The 24,702-nt window shown below is 37.1% G+C and overlaps 1 protein-coding gene across 2 annotated transcripts in view; it reads right to left on the bottom strand.

Moving 5' to 3' along the window:
• Positions 1–24,702, bottom strand: part of LOC306869698 (pre-B-cell leukemia transcription factor 1-like) — a 51,242-nt gene that overhangs the window by 6,556 nt on the left and 19,984 nt on the right. Inside the window, exons 3-6 of one of the 2 annotated variants that reach the window (XM_079416570.1) lie at positions 10,499–10,740; positions 8,545–8,735; positions 4,371–4,506; positions 2,335–2,364 (exon numbers count right to left, since the gene is read on the bottom strand). In XM_079416570.1, the coding sequence (XP_079272696.1) occupies positions 2,335–2,364; positions 4,371–4,506; positions 8,545–8,735; positions 10,499–10,740 (599 nt within the window). The remainder of the gene's footprint in view (positions 1–2,334; positions 2,365–4,370; positions 4,507–8,544; positions 8,736–10,498; positions 10,741–24,702) is intronic. The other variant, XM_079416571.1, reaches the window with a different exon arrangement.

Below are 24,702 nucleotides of genomic sequence, written 5' to 3' on the forward strand. Positions count from 1 at the left end.
GAAATCTCTGTGCGTAAGGGACAAGGCCAAAGATCTTTGTTGGATGGCCGTGGTCTTCGGGCCCTCAGACGACACTGCATCACTCATCAGCATGATTCTGTCATTGACATTACTAAATGGGCCCAGGAATACTTCCAGAAACCACTGTCGGTAAACACAATCCGATCCGTGCCATCAGCTGATGCCAACTAAAGCTCCATCATGCAAAAAGGAAGCCATATGTGAACATGGTCCAGAAGCACAGTCATGTCCTGTGGGCCAAGGCTCATTTAAAATGGACTGTTTCAAAGTGGAAAAGTGTTCTATGGTTAGACGAGTCCAAATTTGACATTCTTGTTGGAAATCATGGGCGCCGTGTCCTTCGGGCTAAAGAGGAGGGAGACCATCCAGCGTGTTATCAGTGTTCAGTTCAAAAGCCAGCATCTCTGATGGTATGGGGGAGCAGAAGTGCATACGTTATGGGCAGCTTGCATGTTTTGGAAGACACTATGAATGCTGAATGGTATATAAAGGTTTTATGCTCCCCTCCAGATTATGTACTGTATATTTCAGCAGGACAATGCAAAACCACATACTACAGCTATTACAACAGCATGGCTTCGTAGTAGAAGAGCCCGGGTGCTGAATTGGTCTGCCTGCAGTCAAGATCTTTCACCTATAGAGAACATTTGGTGCATCATTAAACGAAAAATACATCAAAGACGACCACAAACTCTTCAGCAGCTGGAAACCTATATCAGGCAAGAATGGGACCAAATTCCAACACCAAAACTCCAGAGACTCATAACCTCGATGCCCAGACGTCAAACTGTTTTGAAAAGAAGAGGAGATGCTACACCATGGTAAACATGCCCCCATCCCAACTATTTTGAGACCTGTAGCAGGCATCAAATTGGAAATGAGCTTATTTGTGCATAAAATTTCTCAGTTTAAACATTTGTTACGTTATCTACTGTATGTTCTATTGTGAATAAAATATTGGCTCATATGATCTGAAATTCTTTTAGTTTTCATTTTATTCCATTTTAAAAAACGTCCTAACATTTAAGAAATTTGGGTTGTAAAATACTATTATAAAATATATATATTGTTTTACCCAAAAATCAAAAGAAAAAATAAATTATATTTTTATAAAGACAATAAAGCCTCTCGAAGGACCAACAATACTGTTGTATTACAACATTATTTTATTTAAATTAATCACCCACCCCCACAATGAAAAATAAATAGACAGAGACTAATGTGGATGAATTTCATGAGGAAATATTATTAAAAAAATTATAATGTACATTTTAAAATTATTTCACCTAAAAAGCTAAATAAATAAATGATATATAGATGCATAAAGATAATTTTTAATTAATAAAAATGTTCCCCCATAATGTAAAAAAAAAAAGTGAGAGGGTGAGGCAAATGTGGTTGAATCTCATGAGAAAATATGATCGAAAATATTATCAAAAATATTATAATATTTATACAAATATTTTTACCCCAAAATCAAAAGAAACAAAAACTAAATTACATTTTGCACGACGAGAATGATACCTCTTTAACGAGTCTGACCATTACCAATTTTGTATTGTGGTATTATTTCATTTAAAATGAACTACATTTCCCCACCATAATGAAAAAATAGAGAAAGTAAATATGGATGAATCTCATGAGGAGATATTATAGAAATATTATAATATACATCATAAAATATTATGTTTTTTTTTTTTACCTCAAAATCTTTTAGAAGTTAGACAGTCCATTTTTGCATTGTGACATTATTTTAATTAATTTTTTTTTTTTTTTTATAATTAATAAAGTCCAATGAAATATGTGCTGCAAGCCAAACGTTCACGGCTTCTTGGACAAAATGCATGCATTTTTATGTGTTTCACAGCGACTTTTATTCTCACACATTTGTAAGACCAACCTTTTGCAAAAGAACATTAACATTGCTACAAACCCAGACATATTAAAATTAAATCCACCTCGAGCAATGGCTCCTTCATAAAATACCACCAAACAGGACTTAAAAGGCCAATGGGAGGCGGAATAGTTCAAGAAGCGCTATAAAAACGCCTCGCTGATGTCATAATCTCAGGATACAATAAAAGACAGCCAGAAGACACCATCCAAGAGCAGGAAAGCATATAACTTTCGGCAGCGGTGAGGAAATGTATGCATGGTTGGCTGAGTGTGTGTGTGTTTCTTATGGCCGTAAAGAATAATTTCCGCAGCTGAATAAATGACTGATGCATCGATTGTTGTTCAGTACACAGAGACACGGCTGCCACTGCAACCGACAGACAACACAGCGGACAGACGAATGTTTTAGTGACATACCTGTGACACAGTGATGGTGCTTCCCTTCCCCTAAGGGCACAAAAAGAAGGGGCTTTTTTTACAGTAACGACTTCCTGTACACACCCACCCGTTACACAAACATAAAACAGGCTGAATATTCATAATGTGTGTCCATCTCAGTCGAGCAAAACAGTCGGGTTCTGGAAGTAAAAATGGCTTTCAGAGTGATTTTTATTTTTTATTTTTTGGTGGACTTTTCATGAGCTTCCATGAGCTCTGAGGTTGTTATTTATTCTGAATTGAAAAAAAATAAAAAAAATAAAATAAAAGGTGTTACTTTGAAACAATTTCACTCAGAAATTGCTGGTAAATTTCTAAATAGAATCACAAAAAAGGGAAAGTAACCCATTTAATTTAAATGTTAAAGTAGAAAGACTGAAGTTGTATATATATTATACAATAATCTGTTTAACTTTGCAATATATACTGTAAAAATTATTTTTCAGAGTTTCCTGTTAAGAACTTCATTACCCACAATCCTGAAGCCACCGTTACAGTGGAAATGGTAATTCCTGTAAGGAGGGTGGTGTTTTTGTAGGTATAAGGTTAGCTAGTTACTAGCAGTGTTGTTATTATTGACAAACAAAAATGTTAATTAAAATAAAGCTGAAAAAAATATATATAAACTGACTTATATAAAACTAATATAAATGAAATGTTTTGCATAAATAAGGAAAACTTAGTGGAAATGAAATATGTTTAAGTTGAAGTACTAAAATGAAAATAGAAAAAATATATAGAATAGAATGTTTTTTAAACAAACTAATAAAAATGACAAAAGCCAATAACAAAACTACTTTAAAAAATTTAAAAGTAACTGAAAATAATAATAAATAATCATAAGAGTCTAGTTCGAGCACTCTCAAAAATTCCCATTAAAATCACTGAAGCTGTTTACACTATGAAATTAATATCTTACAGATTTGGACACACATTTGCACTTTGTTGTTTCTGAGAGAGAATTCGCCAGAAAGAGGTATTCAGTCAGCGAGCGAGTGAAGAAAACACCGTCATTTAAGCGATGACTCATCTGAACACCTCTGATTGGTCATTGCTTTCATAAGCTCAACAGAATCGTGTGTGTGATTGGTTATAATGCGCAGTGCTGTAAAAACGCATCTGTCTCTGGCTCAACGCCAGCCAGCGAACACAGATTTGAATTTAGCAGCTGATGATATGACACGCTGAACGATCTAATGACACCGGACTTTGAAAGGGCATGACGACTCTGACTCTTACCTTTATGAGCAAAAATTACGGCGAAAGTTGTAAAAAAATGCAAGTGATTGCGCTGGTGCCTCCATGTCCTGCGATAGCTCTCCGCACAAACTACTGGATGCAGCGCACATTTATCTAGGGTTAACGTTTAAGCATTGGTATGTGCTTGAACTGTTTTAGTATATCTATAGATTTTATTTTAGGCAAGTCATGATGATTTGAGAAGGCTAAATTGATCAAATCTGCCTGCCGGTCTGCCGCTGACCGCTTGGTCGTTACTTTAAGTTATGAATGAACAAAAAATGCTCCAAACGCTTTTCTAAATGAACTTAATAAAAAAAATGAAACGGAATATAAACAACTTTGCCTTTACATACAAACTGCACTATTTTAATAGCAGAAACATGAGCCGTTTTGGGAGAAGGGGGGGAAAAAAGATGGGCTCGGGTCGGTAATTCTGATAAGCTGTCGGACACGGGCCGGGCTAGGGCCTAAATTTGAGGCCCGTGCAAGGATCTAGTACATTGTCATTTTAGATTGTTAAGTTCTACTTCTGTAGTTATTTTGGTGAAAGTAACTCAAAAGTAATACAGGAGTCATAGAAGTAACTTGCACAACACTGCTGGGCAGCATCTCTATGCTTCATCAATATTTTGAGCCAAATTCTCTGCACCTTCACAGTGTCACAGACCACCTCAAACAAATTTGTTAGTTATTTTGCTCAGATTGTGAATAAAGTCTCCTTGTTTGCCAGCTGAAGGCTCGTGTGCGCAGTATCGTCTGAGATCTGGACTGACCTGTGACACAGTGATGGCACACTTCTTGGCCAGCTCCTCTTTGGCCTCCTCGCTGGGATACGGGTTACTGAGGTGAGAGTAGAAATACTCGTTCAGAATCTCTGTCGCCTGCTTGCTGAAGTTACGCCTTTTCCTCCTGGAGAAAGAGGAATCATGAGTACTGATAGATCCTCCATCATTTCAATATCTTGATATACTATTAAAGGTTATTACAGGAGAAGTGTGTATTTCCACTAGCAACATCACTGCAAAAATGACTTTCTTCCTCTGTATTTGCCACATTTTCCAATACAAATATCTAAACATTCTTAAATCAATATACAAGTACAGTCATGGCCAAAAATATCGGCACCCTTGTAATTCTGTCAGAAAATCCAATCCTTCTCTCAGAAAATTGCTGCAGTTGCAAATGTTTTGGTACTCACATGTTCATCTGATACAATGCCACATAGAACCCAAAAAATGCACTGGACAAAATTATTGGCACCCTTAAATTAATATATGGTAGCACCCCCTTTGGAAACTGAAATCTGTCGCTTCCTGTAACCATAAATGAGTTTCTTACACCTCTCTACTGGAATTTTGGAACACTCTTCTTTTGCAAACTGCTCCAGGTCATTCAGATTTGAAGGATGCCTTCTCTCAACTGCTCTTTTGAGATCTCTCCACTGGTGTTCTATGGGACTCAGATCTGGACTCATTGCTGGCCATTTCAGAACTCTCCAGCGCTTTGTTTGTAACCATTTCTGAGTGCTTTTTGAAGTGTGTTTCGGGTCATTGTCCTGCTGGAATATCCATGACCTCTGGTGGAGATGCAGCTTTCTGACACTGGCCACTACGTTGCGCCCCAAAATTCTTTGGTAATCATCAGATTTCATGATACCGTCACGAATCCGGTCCATGAACTTCCGTTCACTCACCACCAGAGGTCACCCATTCACCGCATGGACTCTACACTATACCACTGTTGCACTTCACCATTGGACTACAATTCCCATCATCCATTGCACTGACGACACACAGCTGTCACCAATCTCACATTGCTCTGATTACACAGCTGATCACACAATCACACATGCTTTATAAGCCTTGGACTTCCTCTCTGTCATTGCCGAGTATTGTATAGCGTATATCACTCTCCTAGCGATAGCTACTCTACGGAGCCCAGTTAGTTGTCATAGTCTTGCCTTGTGTGTTTTGATTCTTGTCCGTGCTTCCTGGATTTACCCTTTGCCTTGCCATTCGGACTCTGTTTGCACCTCTCTTATCTCTCTGCCTTGCCCTGTTGGATATTGTTTGCCGATCGTCGACCCACGCTTGCCCTAGGATTACTCTTTGTCTTGCCTGTGATGTTCCTGTTTGCCATTGCATGAACCTTGCTTGTTTTGTGACCTCGCCTTTGAATAAAGCCTTTGGATCTGCAAGTCTGTTCGCCCCGTTACAATACCGTTCACACAGTCAAGGCATCCAGTGCCAGAAGCAGCAAAGCAACCCCAAAACATCTTTGAACCTCCACTATGTTTAAGTGTAGGGACTGTGTTATTTTCTTTGAAGGCCTCATTTCTTTTTCTGTAAACAGTGCCATGATGTCCTTTACCAAAAAGCTCTACTTTTGTCTCATCTGTCCACAGTACGTTCTCCCAGAAGGATTGTGGTTTTGTCACATAAGTTTTGGCAAACTCCAATCTTGCGTTTTTATGCATTTGTGTCAGCAGTGGTGTCCTCCTGGGTCTCCTACCATAGCGTACATTTTCATTCAGATGGAGACGGATAGTGCGAGCTGACACTGTTGTACCCTGTGTCTGCAGATCAGCTTGAATTTGTTTGGAAGTTAATCGGGGTTCTTTATCCACCATTCGAGCATTCCTTTGTTGCAATTTTTCATTAATTATGCTCTTCCGTCCACGTCCAGGGAGGTTAGCTACAGTGCCATGGACAATAAAATGATATTGTGCACAGTGGACACAGGAACATTAAGATAGGTTGAGTCAACTTTTCTTCATTTTAACTGGTTGCAAGTGTGATTACTATATTGCCCACACCTGTTACGTCTCAGGTGTGTCTAAATACAAATTACAGGAGCATCACATGCTTGAAAAGCAAATATTTCTTACAATTTTGACAAAGTGCCAATCATTTTGTCCAGTCCATTTTTGAGTTCTGTGTGAAATTGTATCAAGTTAGACTTTTCTTCGCTGTTTTTTTTTTGTGTTGTTGCAGTGCAAACAAAAACAATAAGCACGTGATTACCAAAACATTTGCAATCAGAACAATTGTTGCAAGTGTTGCATTTTCTGAAAGAATTGCAAGGGTGCCGATATTTTTGGCCAGGACCGTACTTGATAAGCAAAATAACAAAAGATATTCAGTCCTGCTTTCTAAAATATATATATAATCAAAATTAAGTGTGTTTATGGTTAAAACAAGAAAAAATATCTGCCAACAGGGTCAGAAAAATATTCTTGTTTTCCCTTTGCATTAAGTTTATTTTTCTGACCCCACAGGCAGATATTTTTTCCTGTTTTATGCATAAACTCACTTAATTTTGACCTATTTTTCTAAAAACCCTGTGCTGAATATCCTGTATTTAATTTGATCATAGGCCTCAGCTTTTGTGGGGAAAAAAAGCATTATTTGTGGGAAATTTTGGCAATGTTCACTCAAAACCTGAGTTGCATAAGCTTAACAATCCCCTGCTGGTAGACGCAATAACTATACCGCAATACATAAAGTATAAATTATTGCATATATATATAATTGGGAGTTATAGGTCAGCCAACTGTAGGTTGTATCCAATAAACAGTCCCTGGTGTGGCATAAAGCTTATTTTTGGGCCACTTATTTGTTTAAAACAATGAGACTAGATTAAATCTGACCTTAGCAGCCAATCTTTCACTCTCCTTTATGATGTCATCACTGAGCCCACCAATCGCTGTCTGCTTCATTTGCATTCCATCAGCTGAATAACTTTCTGATGAGCAGATTTATGCATAATTTACTCTTTGATTTAAGTAACTCATGCCCTTGCAAGTCAACCGGCACTAATGGGCAAATTTCCTTCTGCCAGTTTAAGAAACAACACTCACAAGACCTTAAAATAATACCAAATCACCCACTCGTTCACACATGCCTCGATCTCAGCACATCCAATACACTCAGAAACAAACCCACACTCGCGAAAACACCTACATGTGTAAAAACACGGACTCACCACCAATAACAGTTATTCTTTATTAAAAACTGCTGTTTTATCTAAAGCTAGTTGCAGTGTGTTATTAGTAGGACAGTCTCTCTGGGGCAAAATGATGCTTGAAGTCACTAAACAGTTTTGAGCTTTGTATTTTAGAGCAGAAATCTGGGGCTTATTCACTAACCACCTGCAATCCAAGCATTATCTAAGCTAAATCTGAGCTTATCTATGTACATGACGTGTATTATATAGATTGCACATTATTAACATAAGCAAACACATATATGGGCAAAATACATGCATTAAATGTTATGCAAGATATTTTAGATAAAAAACAAAACAAAATTACAACTTAATTATACATAAATAGTAATATAAAAAAGAGAAAACTGACAAAGGCATTTAACAAAATTACTACAAATTAAACTAAACTGAAAATCAGAAAAAAAATACATAAAAAAAAGAAATTGGAAAAAAATTAAACCTAAATAGTAATATAATAATGAGAAAACTGACAAAAGCATATAACAAAATAAAAAAAAAAAAACTAAATTGAAAATATAAAAAGCTAATTCAGAACAATAAAAACTATAATAATATATAAGTGATACTAAATACCATTTCTATTCAAATGAGGTGTATTATAGATTGCACCTTAAGCACATGTACTCGCAAAATGCATGCATTAAATGTTTTGATAAAAAAAAAAAAAACTGATAAAACTGAAATAAAAATTGAAACCTAAATAGTAACATTAAAAACAGCAGGAAACTGATAAAAGCATATAACAAAATTAATACAAGTTAAACTAAACTGCAAATAAAAGCTCATTAAAAATATTAATAGCATGTGATACTATATAAGTAATACTAAAAAACACCTTTTCTAAACATATATACTGGCAAGATGCAGGCAATACATGTTATGCAAGATGTTTTGGACAGCACAGTCTGCCAAATGCATGACTGTGAATATGTTTCTGACCTGGCGTCGAGGAAGCGGGACCTGAGGATCATGACGGCCTCGCAGGTGCTCTGCTTGAGCTGCATCTGGATGGAGCTGAATTTGCGGTGGATGATGCTGACCATGCGCTCAATCTCTTTGGGTGAGATGGGCCGCGTGCGAGACTGTTCCCTCAACAGGTTCATCACATGGGAAGTGAACTCATTGCACGCCTGTGGACCGGAGGACTTTAAATATTACTATTTTAGAGAAAGGTTGTGATACAAATGGTAGAATAACGCATATAAAAACAATAGTGGAGAATAGGAATATTGTATTTCTCTCAGTTTATGCACCTTGTGCTCCTGACCCTACTTTTTTCTCTGTTTTGTCAACCTATCTCTTGAAGTTTTCAGATTTTTAAATTGTATTGGGTGCAGATACGAATTCTGTAATGTTGCATATAATAGATAGATCTGGACCAAAGGAATCACTCTCAAGCTTTGTGTTCTGACAAACTGGCAATGTGTAACCTCATCCTCGTTGGTGGATAGTTGGCGTTTATTAGTCTTTCACTTTCTTTTCTGCTACTCATAAATCCTATTCGCGAATTGACTATATTTTCATTTCTACTTCTTTATCTTCAGCTGTTCGTGATGCTGATATCTGTTCCTTATCTTTGTCAGATCATGATAGAAATTTGTGCAGATTATCTTTGATCCCTCGGCCATCTCGTGCCACTAGATGGCGATTTAACCCTAAATTGTTACAGGATGAAAACTTTTGCAGTCAATTAATAAATAAATTTGCTGAGTTTATTGAAATTAACCAGTTGGATGATCCTCGAACATTTTTGAATGCAGTTAAAGGATTTATAAGGAATAACTCAATTTCATATGCCTCTTTTCTTCAGAAAAACCGACACAAATAGATAGTTGAACTGGGATCACAGCTCCAGAATCTGACTAGAGATAATCAGCGTTGTTTCTCAGACAATACACTCAGTAAAATCATGGCGGTTAGGTCTGAACTCAATTCATTACTGAGATCCAGGGCAGAATTCCTGATCCAGGCAGAATTATTATTTTCAAGGGAGTAGACCAAGCCACCTTTTAGCCCTAAGATTACGCAACAATGAAAAGTTTGCTAATATTTCAGCTGTGAAATCCCAATCTGGGCTCAGATTGACCCAAAAGACATTAATATCACCTTTCACTCTTTTTATTCTAACCTCTATACTTCTTCTGCTGATTGTGACCCTGACTCTTTTGCATCTTTTCTGTCCAACCTTGATTTACCGGCTGTCAGATTCAGATTCAGAATACCTGGCTGAACCGATCACTCTTCAGGAGCTGGAGTCAGCAAATTCAATCTATGAACAAGGGGAAAACCCCAGGCATAGATGACATTCCAGTCGAATTGTATACTACGTTTTGGCCGGATTTAGGCCCCCTCATGTTAGATATGATACATTTTTCAGTTACTCAAGGCTCATTTCACCCATCCATTAATATAGCTGTTATTTCTCTCTTGTTAAAAAAAGATAAAGATCCGACTTCCTGTTCTAGTTACGGCCACTTTCTTTGATGGGGACTGATGTTAAATTATATGTTAAAGTACTATCTCATCGTCTAGAGAAATTTATGAATAGGCTAGTTCATCATGACCAAACAGGATTCATTAAATCTCGCTCAGCTTCGGATAACTTACGCAGGTTGTATCATATTATTAATTAAAATAATAGTTTGTCCTCTCCTTGCGCATTCATACAAACCTTTATCTATTACTACTGTTTGGGCTAAGGATCTTAATGAGGATGTGCATGTTTTATTTTCCGATCAGGTATGGGGTATGTTTAAATTGTCTTCTAAAAACCTAAAAAAGCTACTTTTCAAAGCAGCAGTACCAGGATGTCTGATTGATTTTAGTGAAACAAATTTTTCTGATATAGCCGTATATTCCTGATTGACTGACTGTTGTTCCCAGGTGTACAGACCTGCTCGTATTTCTCCAGCTCGGTGTGGTAGATCTGTCTGATCTGGCTGAGTTTGGCTCTGTAGTCCGAGTGCTCAATGGAGTTATCAGCTCCCACTCCCACTGCTGCTGTTGCCGCAGCAACCGCTGCTGCCCCGCCCGCTTTCTCCGGTCCGGACACGCCCTCTGCCAGCAGCATGTTATCCAGACGCATGAGCTGAGGATCCGTAGGGTCTTCATCCTGACTGCCACGGATACTGAGACCTGACACAACACAGCCAATTTAAATATAGACAATAGACAAGAACTACATCTTAATATTCGGTTATTTTCAGCTGCAACTTTTCTACTATATATATATATATAGTAGTCAACATCAAAACCTTTAATCAAAGTTGTCCTAAAACCAAAACAATACCCATTCCTGTCTTAGGACAACTTTGATTAATCGCATCCAAAATAAAAGTTTTTGTGTACATAATATATGTGTGTGTACTGTGTATATTTATTATGTATATATAAATACACACACATGCATGTATATATTTAAGAAAAACATGCTATGTTTATATATTAAATATATTTATATATAATATAAATTATATTATTATAAATATATACATGTAAAGATTTTCTAAGTATATACTGTATGTGTGTGTCTATATATACATAATAAATATAGATAGTACACACACATATTATATAAAAATAAAAATAAAAACTTTTATCTTGAATGCGATTAATCGTTGCCCAGCACTAATATATGGATCTCTAGGTCAGTAAGATTTTCAGCAAACCAACAAAGCTATACCCCTTTAATTCAGTTTTTTATATATATATATATATATGTGTGTGTGTGTGTGTGTGTGTGTGTGTGTATTGGTCAGTATGAACTGGGTAAAGATTCAAAATTTCTTCTTTTGTGTTTCATTAAAAACAATTCCAGCACACTGGTTTGGAACAACATGAGGGTAATGAGAGTAAATGATGAGAAAAGAAATAAGATGAGCAATGTAGACAATGTATTACGCCAAGTAAAAAAGGTGTGAGGCAGAGCTGGTCTAAAAACACATTCAAACAAGCAAAGACAATTTCTTTAACACCTGGACCTCCCAGGTTTCATATAGCTGGTTATTTCTTCTTATCACTCCACAGTGAACAAGCGAGACAGGCCCACCGCAGAACTGCAAGCCCCTCACGTCCTCCACCATTAACGCATGGCAGCATTAGTCTGCTATGACACGCTGTTTATCAGAGGTCGAGGTGTGTTTGTGCCAGCGCAGCTACAAGAGAATGATTGACAGTGGCAGGTCTCTTCACTGAGGTGGGTGGAATAAAAGCGCCGTGAGCCGTTAAGATGTGCTTCAGCGGCCGCCCAACATGGCCTCCTTTAATTCCACACCAAAGACTATTTGGCACTTCACGTTTGATTTTTGATTTTGCAGTCAGCAGAATGGATGGTCATGTCAGCACAGGAGAAAAATATAATATATTCTGTATATGTCATTTTTATGGGTTTATATGTATTTTTACTCTGCTGATATATATAAGTTATATCAGCAGAGTAAAAATGCAGAATGACAAACACATAAACAAATTTTTTTTTAAAAATCCAAAAATATTTAACGCGTTATATCAACATAATTTCTCCAGAGCTCATGTAAGCATCCACTCCACTGCCTGCAAAATGTCAATAAAAAAAAATCCATAAAAATTTTATAAATATATATCATATATATAATTTAATATATATATATATATATATATTAACAGGTTCCTGTTTCACAGAAATATAAATAGGAGAGAAAACAAAGCCCAAATTCCTTTAATCATCCATCACAATGACAAAAAACAAAGAATATATTTCTGATGTGCAGCAAATGATAATTGAGCTTCACAAATTAGTGAAGTGGCTTTAAGAAATGAGCTAGAGCAGTGAAAATTCCCATTTCCACCATCAGGGCAATAATTAATCATTTCCAATCAACAGAAAATGTTATGAAACTGCCTGGAAGAGGATGTGTGTCTATATCGTCCTGATGCACGGTGAGGAGGAGAGTTTGAGTGGCTAAAGACTCTCCAAGGACCACAGCTGGAGAACTGCAGAAAATAGTTGAGTCTCGGGGTCAGAAAACCTTAAATAAATTGTCAAACAGCACCTACATCACCACATGTTGTTTGGGAGGGTTTCAAGAAAAATTATCCTAGCTCATCCAAAAACAAACTCCAGCATATTCAGTTATCAAACACGACTGGAACTTCAAATGGGACTGGCTGCTATGGTCAGATGAAACTAAAAAATGAGCTTTTTAGCAGCAAACACTCAAGATGGGTTTGGTGAACACAGGGATAAAAAGTACCCCATGTGTACAATGAAATATACTGCTGTATTTCTGATGTTGTGGGCCTATATTTCTGCTGGAGGTCCTGGACATCTTGTTTAGACACATGGCATCATGGATTCTATCAAATACCAACAGATAAAAAATCAATAAGTGACTGACTCTGTAAGAAATCTTATAATGGGCCATGTTTGGATCTTCCAACCGTACAATAATCCAAACACAAACCTCAAAAACAACACAAACATGGGTCACTGAGCACAAAACCAAGCTTCTGCTGGCCATTCCAGTCCTCTGACCTGAACCCTGTAGAAAATGAGTGAGGTGAACTGAAGAGAAGAAGCACCACCATCATGGAGCTGTGAATCTAAAGGGTCTGGAGTGATTCTGGATGAAGGATTGGTCTCTGATCTCTTGTCAGGTGTTCTCTAACCTCATCAGGCATTATAGGAGAACATTTAGAGCTGTTAAACTGACAAACGGAGGTTTCAAAAAGTATTGAATAAAAGAGTGCCGTTAATTCGTTATTGATTATTGGGCATTATATATTGGATCGTGTTCATATTTTATTCTCAAATTGTTTTCACAAACAGATTTATGCCGATTCTAACCAATTTGAATCAATGCATTTTGATCAACATATTTATGCAACTGGTTAATAAACTATGCCATTATTTTTTTTTTTGGAGTGCAGAAATCTTGACATACTGACAAATATGTATCAAGCTAAGTTCATTAGGTTATGTTGCATAATGGACAGGATTTTATAGGCATTTCAGATACATAAATATTAAATTTAGGCCTAAATATTTTAAGATCTGCAATCAAAAGTCACAGATCCCAATATGAACTCAAACATTTCACTAAATACAGCCAAGAGCAGCTAATCGGAGCTGCAACATTCATTTTATAGCTCTATACTCTACTATTGACTCATTGGTGTCTGTTTTTCTCATAAGGTGTTTTAGACAATGTTGATACTAAAAGAAACATTAGTGTGCATTAGCCAAGCTATGAAAGAGCAATCAAACTCTCTGCTTAGGAAACATTAAGTGCAATGCCATTGTTTTGCAGTTTTAGGTGATTTTGAAAATGAAAACCCGAGGACAAGATTGTAAACACACCACAGCTGCTCAGAATGACTAGAATAAGATCCACACATACACACACTGCCCTCCAGAAACAAACACACACACACACACACACACACACACACACACACAGTATTCATGAGGTCAATGCAAGATGACATTTAAAGCACAGCAGACAAAGGCAAACAAACGCAAGATGGAAGGAGTGAATATGAGAGAAAACATTTGCTCTGCTCTGCTCTTAATCTCATTTCCGTTTCATCTCGTTCCTTTTCTTTGGTGTCACTTTCATTTTTAATGTGTGTGTGTGTGTGTGTGTGTGTGATATTTATTTACACACACACACACACACTAGTGATGTCAAATCGAATAATCATGATAAATCGCATCCAAAGTTTGTGTTTACATAATATATGTGTGTGTACTGTGTATATTTATGTAAATACACACACATACATGTACAGTATATATTTAAGAAATATATGTAAATTATTTATATGTGATATAAATCATATACTGTGTGTATATATATATATATATATATATATATATTTATGTGTGTGTATGTGTGTGAGATGTATGCAAACAAACTGGAAATTAAAAAGCCATTTTAAAAGCACGCTCAACTCTTAAAAACAGGGTTATCAGTGTTATCAAACATAAAAAGGATAGAGGTTGCTATGGTCCTCGTCCTCTGTTTGCCTGTGTAACTAGATGTTGATGACAGACTGAGGTCTGAATGTGAGTTGCTGCTGAAGCGCCTGCCAATTTAACTTCTCCACCTGACACGTCACATCAGGCTCTCCACACAGGCTACTACGCAAACTGTATGAGGACTGTACAATGATGCAAGTGTTATACATGTATGCTTTGCTTTTTGATTGTTTTAAAAAATGCATACTTTACTTAGGTGGCTTATTTAGGTTAATTTGACTTAAGTGAAGTGACATACTGCCAAGTATGGTGACCCATACTCAGAATTCGTGCTCTGCATTTAACCCATCCAACGTGCACACACACAGCAGTGAACACACACACACCGTGAAGACACACCCGGAGCAGTGGGCAGCCATTTATGCTGCGGCACCCGGGGAGCAGTTGGGGGTTCGGTGCCTTGCTCAAGGGCACCTCAGTCGTGGTATTGAGGGTGGAGAGAGCGCTGGACATTCACTCCCCCCACCTACAATTCCTGCCGGCCAGAGAATCGAACCCGCAACCTTTGGATTACGAGTCCGACTCTCTAACCATTAGGTCACGACTTCCCCTAAGTCAGGCATAAATTCCCCTACTTGATAGTCAAATCTAGAACCATAATTTATTATATATTATGTGTTACAATTCCCAGTTCTAAAAGGATCAAATAACCAAGTAAACAACAAATACGCTGTCTTACAGGATTTAGAAAATGCCAATTTTGTTCTTATTTTTAATTTAATTAGTGGTGTATGCTAATCGTCACTATTGCTCATACTTGTTGTTAGCAATTTCAACAAACCCTTTAGACTAAATATTAAACTTTGTAACTCATCCTGTTACGGAGCCGACGAGACATGAGACATACAGATCCATGTGCAAAGCTTTAAGAGACGTGATCATGAAACAGGCATGGATTCAATAATGGCAAACGGGTACAACACAGGCAAGACAACACAGGGGTAATCCTAGGACAAGCATGGGTCTTCGATCAGTGAACAATATCCAACAGGAAAAGGCAACGAGATAATCCAGATACACAAGCAACAGTCCAAGCGAGGTGCAATCAGAGTCCAAAACAGCAGGCAAAGGGTTAATCCAAGATACACAGGCAGGAGATCAGGAAACAGGAAACAACAAGGCAACACGAAATTACTTGACTTAGACTAGAACTAGAAACTAGGACTGGAAAGGTGAAATGGCTCCGTAGTGTAGCTATCGCTAGAAGAGTGATAAACGCTAGACCAGGGGTTCTCAACCCTGGTTCTGGAGGGCCACTGTCCAGAGTTTTGCTCCAACCTTGATCAAACTCACCTGCCTGTAGCTTACTAGTAATCCTGAACAGCTTAATTAGCTGGTTCAGGTGTGTTTGATTAGGGTTGGAGCAAAAATTTGCAGGACAGTGGCCCTCGAGGACCAAGGTTGAGAAAGCCTGCCCTTGAAAATACTCGGCGACCTGAAAGAGGAAGTCCAATGATTATAAAGCGTGTCTGAATGGATTCAGCTGTGTATGTGTAATCAGTGCATTCAGCTGTGTGTGTGCAATCAGTGCAATGGATCATGGGAACTGTAGTCTGGAGTGACATGTAAAAGTCTGTGTGGTGTGAGAGGCAAAAGGAAGTGCATGGACAGGATTCGTGACACCTGCACCATTTGTGCTACTGATGCATCGGTGCAAATCAATATTTCATGTCCATCTATTTATTCATTTATTCATCAGGGTCCAGAATAACCTGTTGGAGTTTAATGGCTGTAGTTATCCCTATTAATAAAAAAAAATAAAAAAAATCAGTTGCCGCCTTAATTTTGCAGCATAATCAATTTGGCTGCTCAAGTCATTTCAACTTTACTTTACTTTACTTTTAGTCATTTAGCAGACACTTTTATCCAAAGCGACTTACAAATAAGAAAGTAACTAAAACTAAAAGTTAACACTCTGTAAATACTCTATACACACCCATTTAAGAAAATACAGAAATTTCAGAAATGACGGTTTTTTTTTATTGCACATTCCAAGTAACATCAATCAAACTGCAGTTGGGTTGTTTTGATTAGGTAATAATAACTTACACAAATACAGGTAATTTACAAAATTAAAGTTAATTGAAAGTAGGTTTTTTTTTTACATATATTAAAAGTTTGTTTTTTGGCAAAAGCAGATAACTCCACATTTCATGTTTTAGAGTTTAAAAAAACACTCGTTTAATCTTTGTAATCTCCTCAATTGACAATGTAGATGCCTGACAAACGTTGTTGTGATCATAGACTGTATGGATGTGATTACACGCAATACACAGAGCTTTTCCCTCATCGTTGTAACGCGCTGCTTTTGCAAGGCTCCGTGAAAACGTTTGAGCATTTATTTTCCTTTTTAGGCCTGAAGAAGATATCACAGGTTCATCAAGTTCGTCGAAATTATCCATCCTCGATCACTTTTAGTCAGCTTTGACGAAACTTCTCTCAGCTAGCACGTCTTCTCAAAAAGAAAAAGTAGCCTTGTCATCTGACCTGAATACGGCGCTCTGATTTGCTAAAATGGACTTATCGGCTTCTGTTCAAAAACAACAAGGGCGCTTATCGGCTGCTGCAGTAAAACGTGAACTCGCGATTCCTTGAAAGTGGACAATACCGGCTTTTTTGACAAAACGAGTTTAGGGTTCAGGTCGCGCTATATGTGGAGAATAATGCGTGGCAATCAGCTCTTTTTTTTTATAGTGGCATTTATCGGTTTTTTGCAAATGAACTCTTCATATATATATATATTATTGAATCCAAGTGTATGTACTACATTTTAAAGTCATTTTGTGTGTGGTTGAAAATTTTTCATGTAGCCTTTTGTACTGAAAAAAAAATAAAATTGAATCACGCTGTATTAAAATGCTGTATATGAGGAGATGAATGGCAGGTTTTGGGCCTGTGGTGTGTTTTTATCAGAGGATTGCTGTAGATTAGGTAGGTCTGGTTAAAAGCTCAGCTACCCTGGGACAGATCTTACAGAGTAAATTCCAGAAATCCATGATCTCCATTATCTCACACAACCTTTGTGATGTTTTTCCTTTTGCAGGATCTACTGACTGCTGGAAGCTCTGTGACGGGTCACATGAGTTCAAGCACAAGTGCATTAATCCTTCAATGCCATTAATCTGGATTAGTCAAACAAAGACTTCCGATAATCACCTTTAATCACTTTTGGAAGTTGCCTGGGGCATGTCGGGAATACATCAGCATCTGGGATTTGATGCTGCGGAGGGGGATACGAGGTATTTCTCTGAGCTGTTTTTACGCTTTAGAGACACGCAAGGCCAAAACAAAAACTTCAGCAGAGTTATTATTTATACTATTACAGTAATATTTTGAATTTGAGTAATAAGGACACTTTATTTTAAGCTGTCCTTGTTACAGTGTAATTCTACATTTAAATACTTAGTAATATTAATTAACTATATGTACTTACTATATGGTTTGGGTTAGGACTAGGGTTTGGTTTAGGGTTACTTGCATGTACAGTAATTATGCATAATTTATTGATATTGTAATAGTAAGTACATGTGTAACAAGGACACCTTAAAATAAAGTGTTACCCATTTTATTCTTCCACTGGGGTAAGTGGAAGTACCACCAAAACAAAGTAGTCTTTATGATTTGTGTGCTTTATTTAATATCTTCTGAAGCAATTCTATAGGTTTGTGTGAGGAACATAGCACATTTAAGTCATCAAATGCTTAAAAAAAGGCTTTAGCTTTCAAATCTCATAATCTTTAAATATGGATTTTCAGATTTTCAGCCAATTTAATCAAAACATTTTATCAGTTCACTGCAGAAGACTTGAAAGACTTTTACTGCAATGTAAAAATGATTTTCGTTTTACTAGAAAATACTATTTTAGTATACTTTCTACTTATATAATATGATACTTTCTACTTCAATGTGTTACTTGGCATTTCTGTGTTTCTTTTGCAATTTCTGAGTAAGTTATACAGGGGTTGGAATGGCGTGAGGGTGAGTAAACGACAGCCTTTTTATTTTGGGGTGAATTATTCCTTTAACAGAACCTCGAAATAAATAACTATAAGTTATTTATAATAATAACTATATTTATTTATAATAAATAAAAGACAACTAACTTGCATAAGCCTTCATGAGCGGGGTCTCTCTCTCGCTCTCTAAAATAAATATAATCCATAGCTCTGAAATCTTCATAACCCCACATTTACAAGTCTAATTTAATCTGCCCAGTGAAACGCTCAAAGCCGGTCTCATCGCTGAGCAATGACAGTTTTAAACCTGAGTTACTGTACAGCTGGAGGGAGCTGTGGGTGGTTTTGGATTTTTTCACAGAGCAAAACCAATTGCTGAAATGCATATTTGATATATAAAGACTCTAATAGACGGCGTTCCCTCTCCCAAGACATGCTCAGAAAATCTTCTCAAAACCACAGCCTGCTCTTCTGCTCCTAATTAGCACCGAGATCGAAAATAAGTTGGCTTATACCAGTGGCAACTGAAATAAAATGAGAGGGTTTTTTTACCGTTAAACCTTCTTATGTCAGAAAATAGTAGTTTCAGGCATTTAATGCGGTTTTATAGAGAGCAGTATGGATGCCTTGTCCTGATTTATTCACACTTTGTTACTAAAACATGCTTGTGTGGGTTTAAGATTCATAATTTGCTAATTAGAATTTGTATTCTAATTAGTCTTTCAGTCATACTGGTTAATTTGGATGAATGTAGCTTGAAAATACACTCAGATTAAAGCTTTAATTGCTGCTGCCAAACACCAGCTATATTAACAAATCCTGCGGCAAACTGAGTGTAAGAAGTTGAACACTTGACAAAATCACAGGCTCTGCCAGGAAACAAATGTGTGTTTACAAGGCCCATACGAAGAGCTTTTCTGAGACAACTAATCACTGAAAGTTTGCCAGGGCAGTCGAATCAAATCTTCTATAATATAATATTAGAAGTTTTGTTTGAGGCTCTTAACAGAAGAAAAACTAAATATCCACTGCCGTAAACATACATTCAGATGTGTTATTATGTGACATAGTGTTTAGAGTGTGTCTGGCTCAAAAACAACAAAATCTTACATTTTATTTATTTAGTAAGTTAGAAAAAACATTTGCCAATTGGGAAACAAAAATATATTTCTTAAATTGCATTTGAACAGAGTTGTTAATACTCTATGTATTTACTTTTTTTTTTTTTTTTTTCCTGCCAACCTTTTGCCAATTCGGTGATAAAAATTTAGGATTTATTCTCTGAAAACAAGTCTCAATATCTTTCAGTGTAGATATAGTTTTGATATTTTTACAGGAAAAAAAAAAAATACTGGGTTTTTTTTTTTTTTAATAGTGTGGAATTTTTGTCCAGGCCAAGATTTATTATTTCTATGTTTGTTAAATTTATTTTTTTAACTATTTATGGGTAAGAAAAATACATTCAAACAAGCTTTCATAGTTTTGCTTTGGATGTTTTAAAGATGTTAAAAAATGTACAGGATAAAAGTACAAAAATACTATTTGTTTGTTTACAATATAGTGTGAAATTGGCCAGTTTTTGTCCAGACCAAGCTTCACGTAACGTGCTCCAGGGAAGGCAGGAAATGGGGAATTCAGTGAAAATAGTTTTATTTTTTATTTTTTTAATGAACATGATATTTCAAAATATAAAGCAAATAGCAACATAACGTTAAGACACAACAAACCGGCTACGTCCACACGAAGACGGGTTTCTCCGTATCCGATCTTTTTTTTTGCCTCAAATTCCGTAAACACGGAGTCGTCTCAGGAAATATCTGCGTCCACACGGAATCACTGAAACCGACTGAAAACGATGTAGTACACATGCCAGACCAATATGTGGCTCTGTAATTCTACCACAGAGATGCACAAAAAAACAGAGAAGAAGACTTGGACCATGTGCGTAAACCTTGCGCACTAAATATAAACTAACACACAAAGCAGAAGATTTTGCTTTAATAAACTAATGAGCTCAGTAGGGTCTGCAGCACGAACACAGGCACGTAGTCTGACATTGTTGTTGTTGTTGTCGTCGCTGTTATGTGACGTAGCGGTGTCTGATTAGGGGCGAGACGTGGGCTGATGACGTCATCGTTTCAGAAAATATACGGATTCGCCGTCCACACGAAAACATGAAACCGGCGTTTTCAAATTTATCCACCCTGGGACCCGGTTTCAAAAATGATCGGTTTCACTCTTCGAAAACGCCGGTTTCGTGTGGACGAACCGCCTATACGGTAAAAAATGTATGCGTATACAGAGAAACCCGTCTTCGTGTGGACGGGGCCTAGGAACTCAAGGCTTATAAAGAACAGGGAACAAAGGAGCAAACGAGATAATTAACGCAAGACAGGTGAATAGGATGAATCATTAACTAAACAAGGACAGGAACTACCAAATAAGGGCAAAACAGAACTGAAAGGAAACAGACCGGTGACACTTCAGAGTGCACCTGTATTTATTAAACTGTTTTGAAATTTAAATTATTCAACTATTCAACCACTGTGAGTGCAGAAATAACATACTTTATCTTTAATGTAAATGAAATAAAACAAGGGATTGTCATGTTCTCCGTTCATTAGAATGGATTTTTTCAAAAGTGAACGAAGTTCACGAACTGAGGTGATTTAATAATAATCTGTATTTCTCATTTTATTGCTATCTCCCACATTTATCGGTCAGTTTATTGACACAGACACACACACTGTGGGTGACTTTAACCATTTAAAGCGCATCAGTTTCTCTCTTCACTACAAGATGAGGATCCTACAGCTGCAGCTCTAATCACTGTAATTAAGAGATAATTGGCATTAATTATTCTCACATAAGCTCATCACAAATCAACGGGAAAATGGCTACTGCTGGTTTCCACACGCAACACACCGTAGTTAAGCTCTCAGAGACGCTTCGAAGCGTGTGCATTTACATCACAATGCATGTCTTCTCGTTACTGAAGTGTAAAGCATCTGTGAATCAAATGCAAGAGTGATCGTTTATATTCAGTTCAAATTGGTTTAATATTGGCACATTTGGATGAAATTTGAGTTGCTTGTATCAATAAATTCTATGCATATTTTTGACTGTCAGTCAAGCATCAACATTACTATTGCTCAAACTGAAGGATAGTAATTTTACACAAATCCTTGGTTACAGAGACTTAAGAATGCAGGACATAACAACACCCTAGAACACCCTAGCAAGCTGGAAGCTTTGTAGCAACCCAGAACTCCTTAGAACCACATAGCAACACCTTAGAAACAATCCAGAATACCATAGCAACCACATAGAAATACTGTTTAAACAACACATAATACCCTTGCAAAGACATAGCAACAACCTAGGTACAAATTAGAAAACTATAGCAACAACCGGGAACACCCTAGAAACAAACCAGAACACCCTGACAAACTTTTAGCAACACCATAGAAATAGCCCAGAACACTCCAAAAACCACATAACAACACCCTAGAAACACCTCAGAACATTATAAAAACACTCTAGCAACAACCCAGAACACCCTAGTGTAGCAACACCCTAGATATAACCCAGAACACTCCAAAAACCACATAGCAACACCCTAGAAATAACCCAAAACATTATAGAAACACTATAGCAACAACCCAGAACACCCAATCACCCATGTATCAATACTCTAGAAAGCACATAGGAACACCCTAGAAACACCTCAAAACATTATAAAAACACTCTAGCAACAACCCAGAACACCCTAGTGTAGCAACACCCTAGATATAACCCAGAACACTCCAAAAACCACATAGCAACACCCTAGAAATAACCCAAAACATTATAGAAACACTCTAGCAACAACCCAGAACACCCAATCACCCATGTATCAATACTCTAGAAAGCACATAGGAACACCCTAGAAACACCTCAGAACATTATAAAAACACTCTAGCAACAACCCAGAACACCCTAGTGTAGCAACACCCTAGATATAACCCAGAACACTCCAAAAACCACATAGCAACACCCTAGAAATAACCCAAAACATTATAGAAACACTCTAGCAACAACCCAGAACACCCAATCACCCATGTATCAATACTCTAGAAAGCACATAACAACACCCTAGAAACACCTCAGAACATTATAAAAACACTCTAGCAACAACCCAGAACACCCTAGTGTAGCAACACCCTAGATATAACCCAGAACACTCCAAAAACCACATAGCAACACCCTAGAAATAACCCAAAACATTATAGAAACACTATAGCAACAACCCAGAACACCCAATCACCCATGTATCAATACTCTAGAAAGCACATAGGAACACCCTAGAAACACCTCAAAACATTATAAAAACACTCTAGCAACAACCCAGAACACCCTAGTGTAGCAACACCCTAGATATAACCCAGAACACTCCAAAAACCACATAGCAACACCCTAGAAATAACCCAAAACATTATAGAAACACTCTAGCAACAACCCAGAACACCCAATCACCCATGTATCAATACTCTAGAAAGCACATAGGAACACCCTAGAAACAGCTCAGAACATTATAAAAACACTCTAGCAACAACCCAGAACACCCTAGTGTAGCAACACCCTAGATATAACCCAGAACACCCTAGTGTAGCAACACCCTAGATATAACCCAGAACACCCTAGTGTAGCAACACCCTAGATATAACCCAGAACACTCCAAAAACCACATAGCAACACCCTAGAAACACCTCAGAACATTATAAAAACACTCTAGCAACAACCCAGAACACCCTAGTGTAGCAACACCCTAGATATAACCCAGAACACCCTAGTGTAGCAACACCCTAGATATAACCCAGAACACCCTAGTGTAGCAACACCCTCGATATATTCTACCACGCGCTCTCTGTTTTCTGCGTTGCCTCCTCCAAGCAATAATAATTGCAGCCATTTCAAATGTGAAATAGTTTAAGACATGCTTTTTTGGGGCATTTAATAATGGCACAAATGCCAGTAATTTGACGAGCGCAAACGTTAGTAAAACGCATTGTGTGATTCATTTTAACACTCTCCTCCCAAAACGTTTGTGTCTGAAAGGGAATCTCCTACAAATGCATATTCAATAAGGTCAGTGTCCGTGCCTTTTCAGCGCTAATTCTTCACTGCGCGTCTTTAGTAAAACCTGACAGTACAATTTTAATGCCAAAAGACGGTTTGCGCTGACGCAAGCTGTTAGTAAAACTGGCCCATGATCTCTTTATGGTAATTTACCAACAAAGTATGAATGTGTGAAAGGTGCTATTAACAGCTATTAAAATTTTTATACATTTTCTGGCCTTAACTTCGCAGTTCCCATCATCCTCACTATCAGCCTCACACCAGCCAAACACACCATCAGACTCAATGCAGCAGCAGCTCTGATCTAATGATGGTTTGTGTGTTAATTGGAGTGCATGGAGAGACTGTAGAGCAGTCAGTGTGTCTCGGCTGATCAGCAACAGGTCAGAGATGCTCAAGCTCTTCACAAGAATAGCATCCTGGGTGTGTGTTTTTAACAGCAGGGCTGGTGCTTCAGATCCTTTAAAGAAAAGTTGGACAAACACAGGAAAGTCCCGCAGTTTCCAATTTTCAGAATCAACCAATAAATGGTACACTGTAATAAAAAAAACAAAGATGACTTAAGTACACTTAACTAGAAATCTAATTCAGTCCTTCTTCTTCAAAATCTCATGTTTGTTTCAGTGCTTTACTTGGCAATTATCTGTTAAATTTAATAGTGAAATTGGTTGATTTTTGAAATAATTTGAATGCTTAACTTTAATAATTTAAATTTTATTTTAAAGTGCGTTATAGTTGTCTTTTATGGAAGCCCATTTTCACCACTAAAAAATAGTTAATTGCAACTTTTTTATAAAAGCCCATAAAAAGACTGACTTTATTTATGAATAATTCAGTATTTCTGAAATATCCCAAACAGGCTATTTTGTAGACATATTGCTGTGAAATGTTTATAAACCTTTCATGATCCTAAGATATGATTTGGACTGACATTTTTTTCATTTTAGTTTTCATTTTAACTTTACCTACCCGTCTAATGCAGTACAGTATTTCATTACAAAACAT

The sequence above is a fragment of the Barbus barbus genome (genome assembly GCF_936440315.1).
Source record: "Barbus barbus genome assembly, chromosome: 5".
Classification (NCBI taxonomy): Eukaryota; Metazoa; Chordata; class Actinopteri; order Cypriniformes; family Cyprinidae; genus Barbus; species Barbus barbus.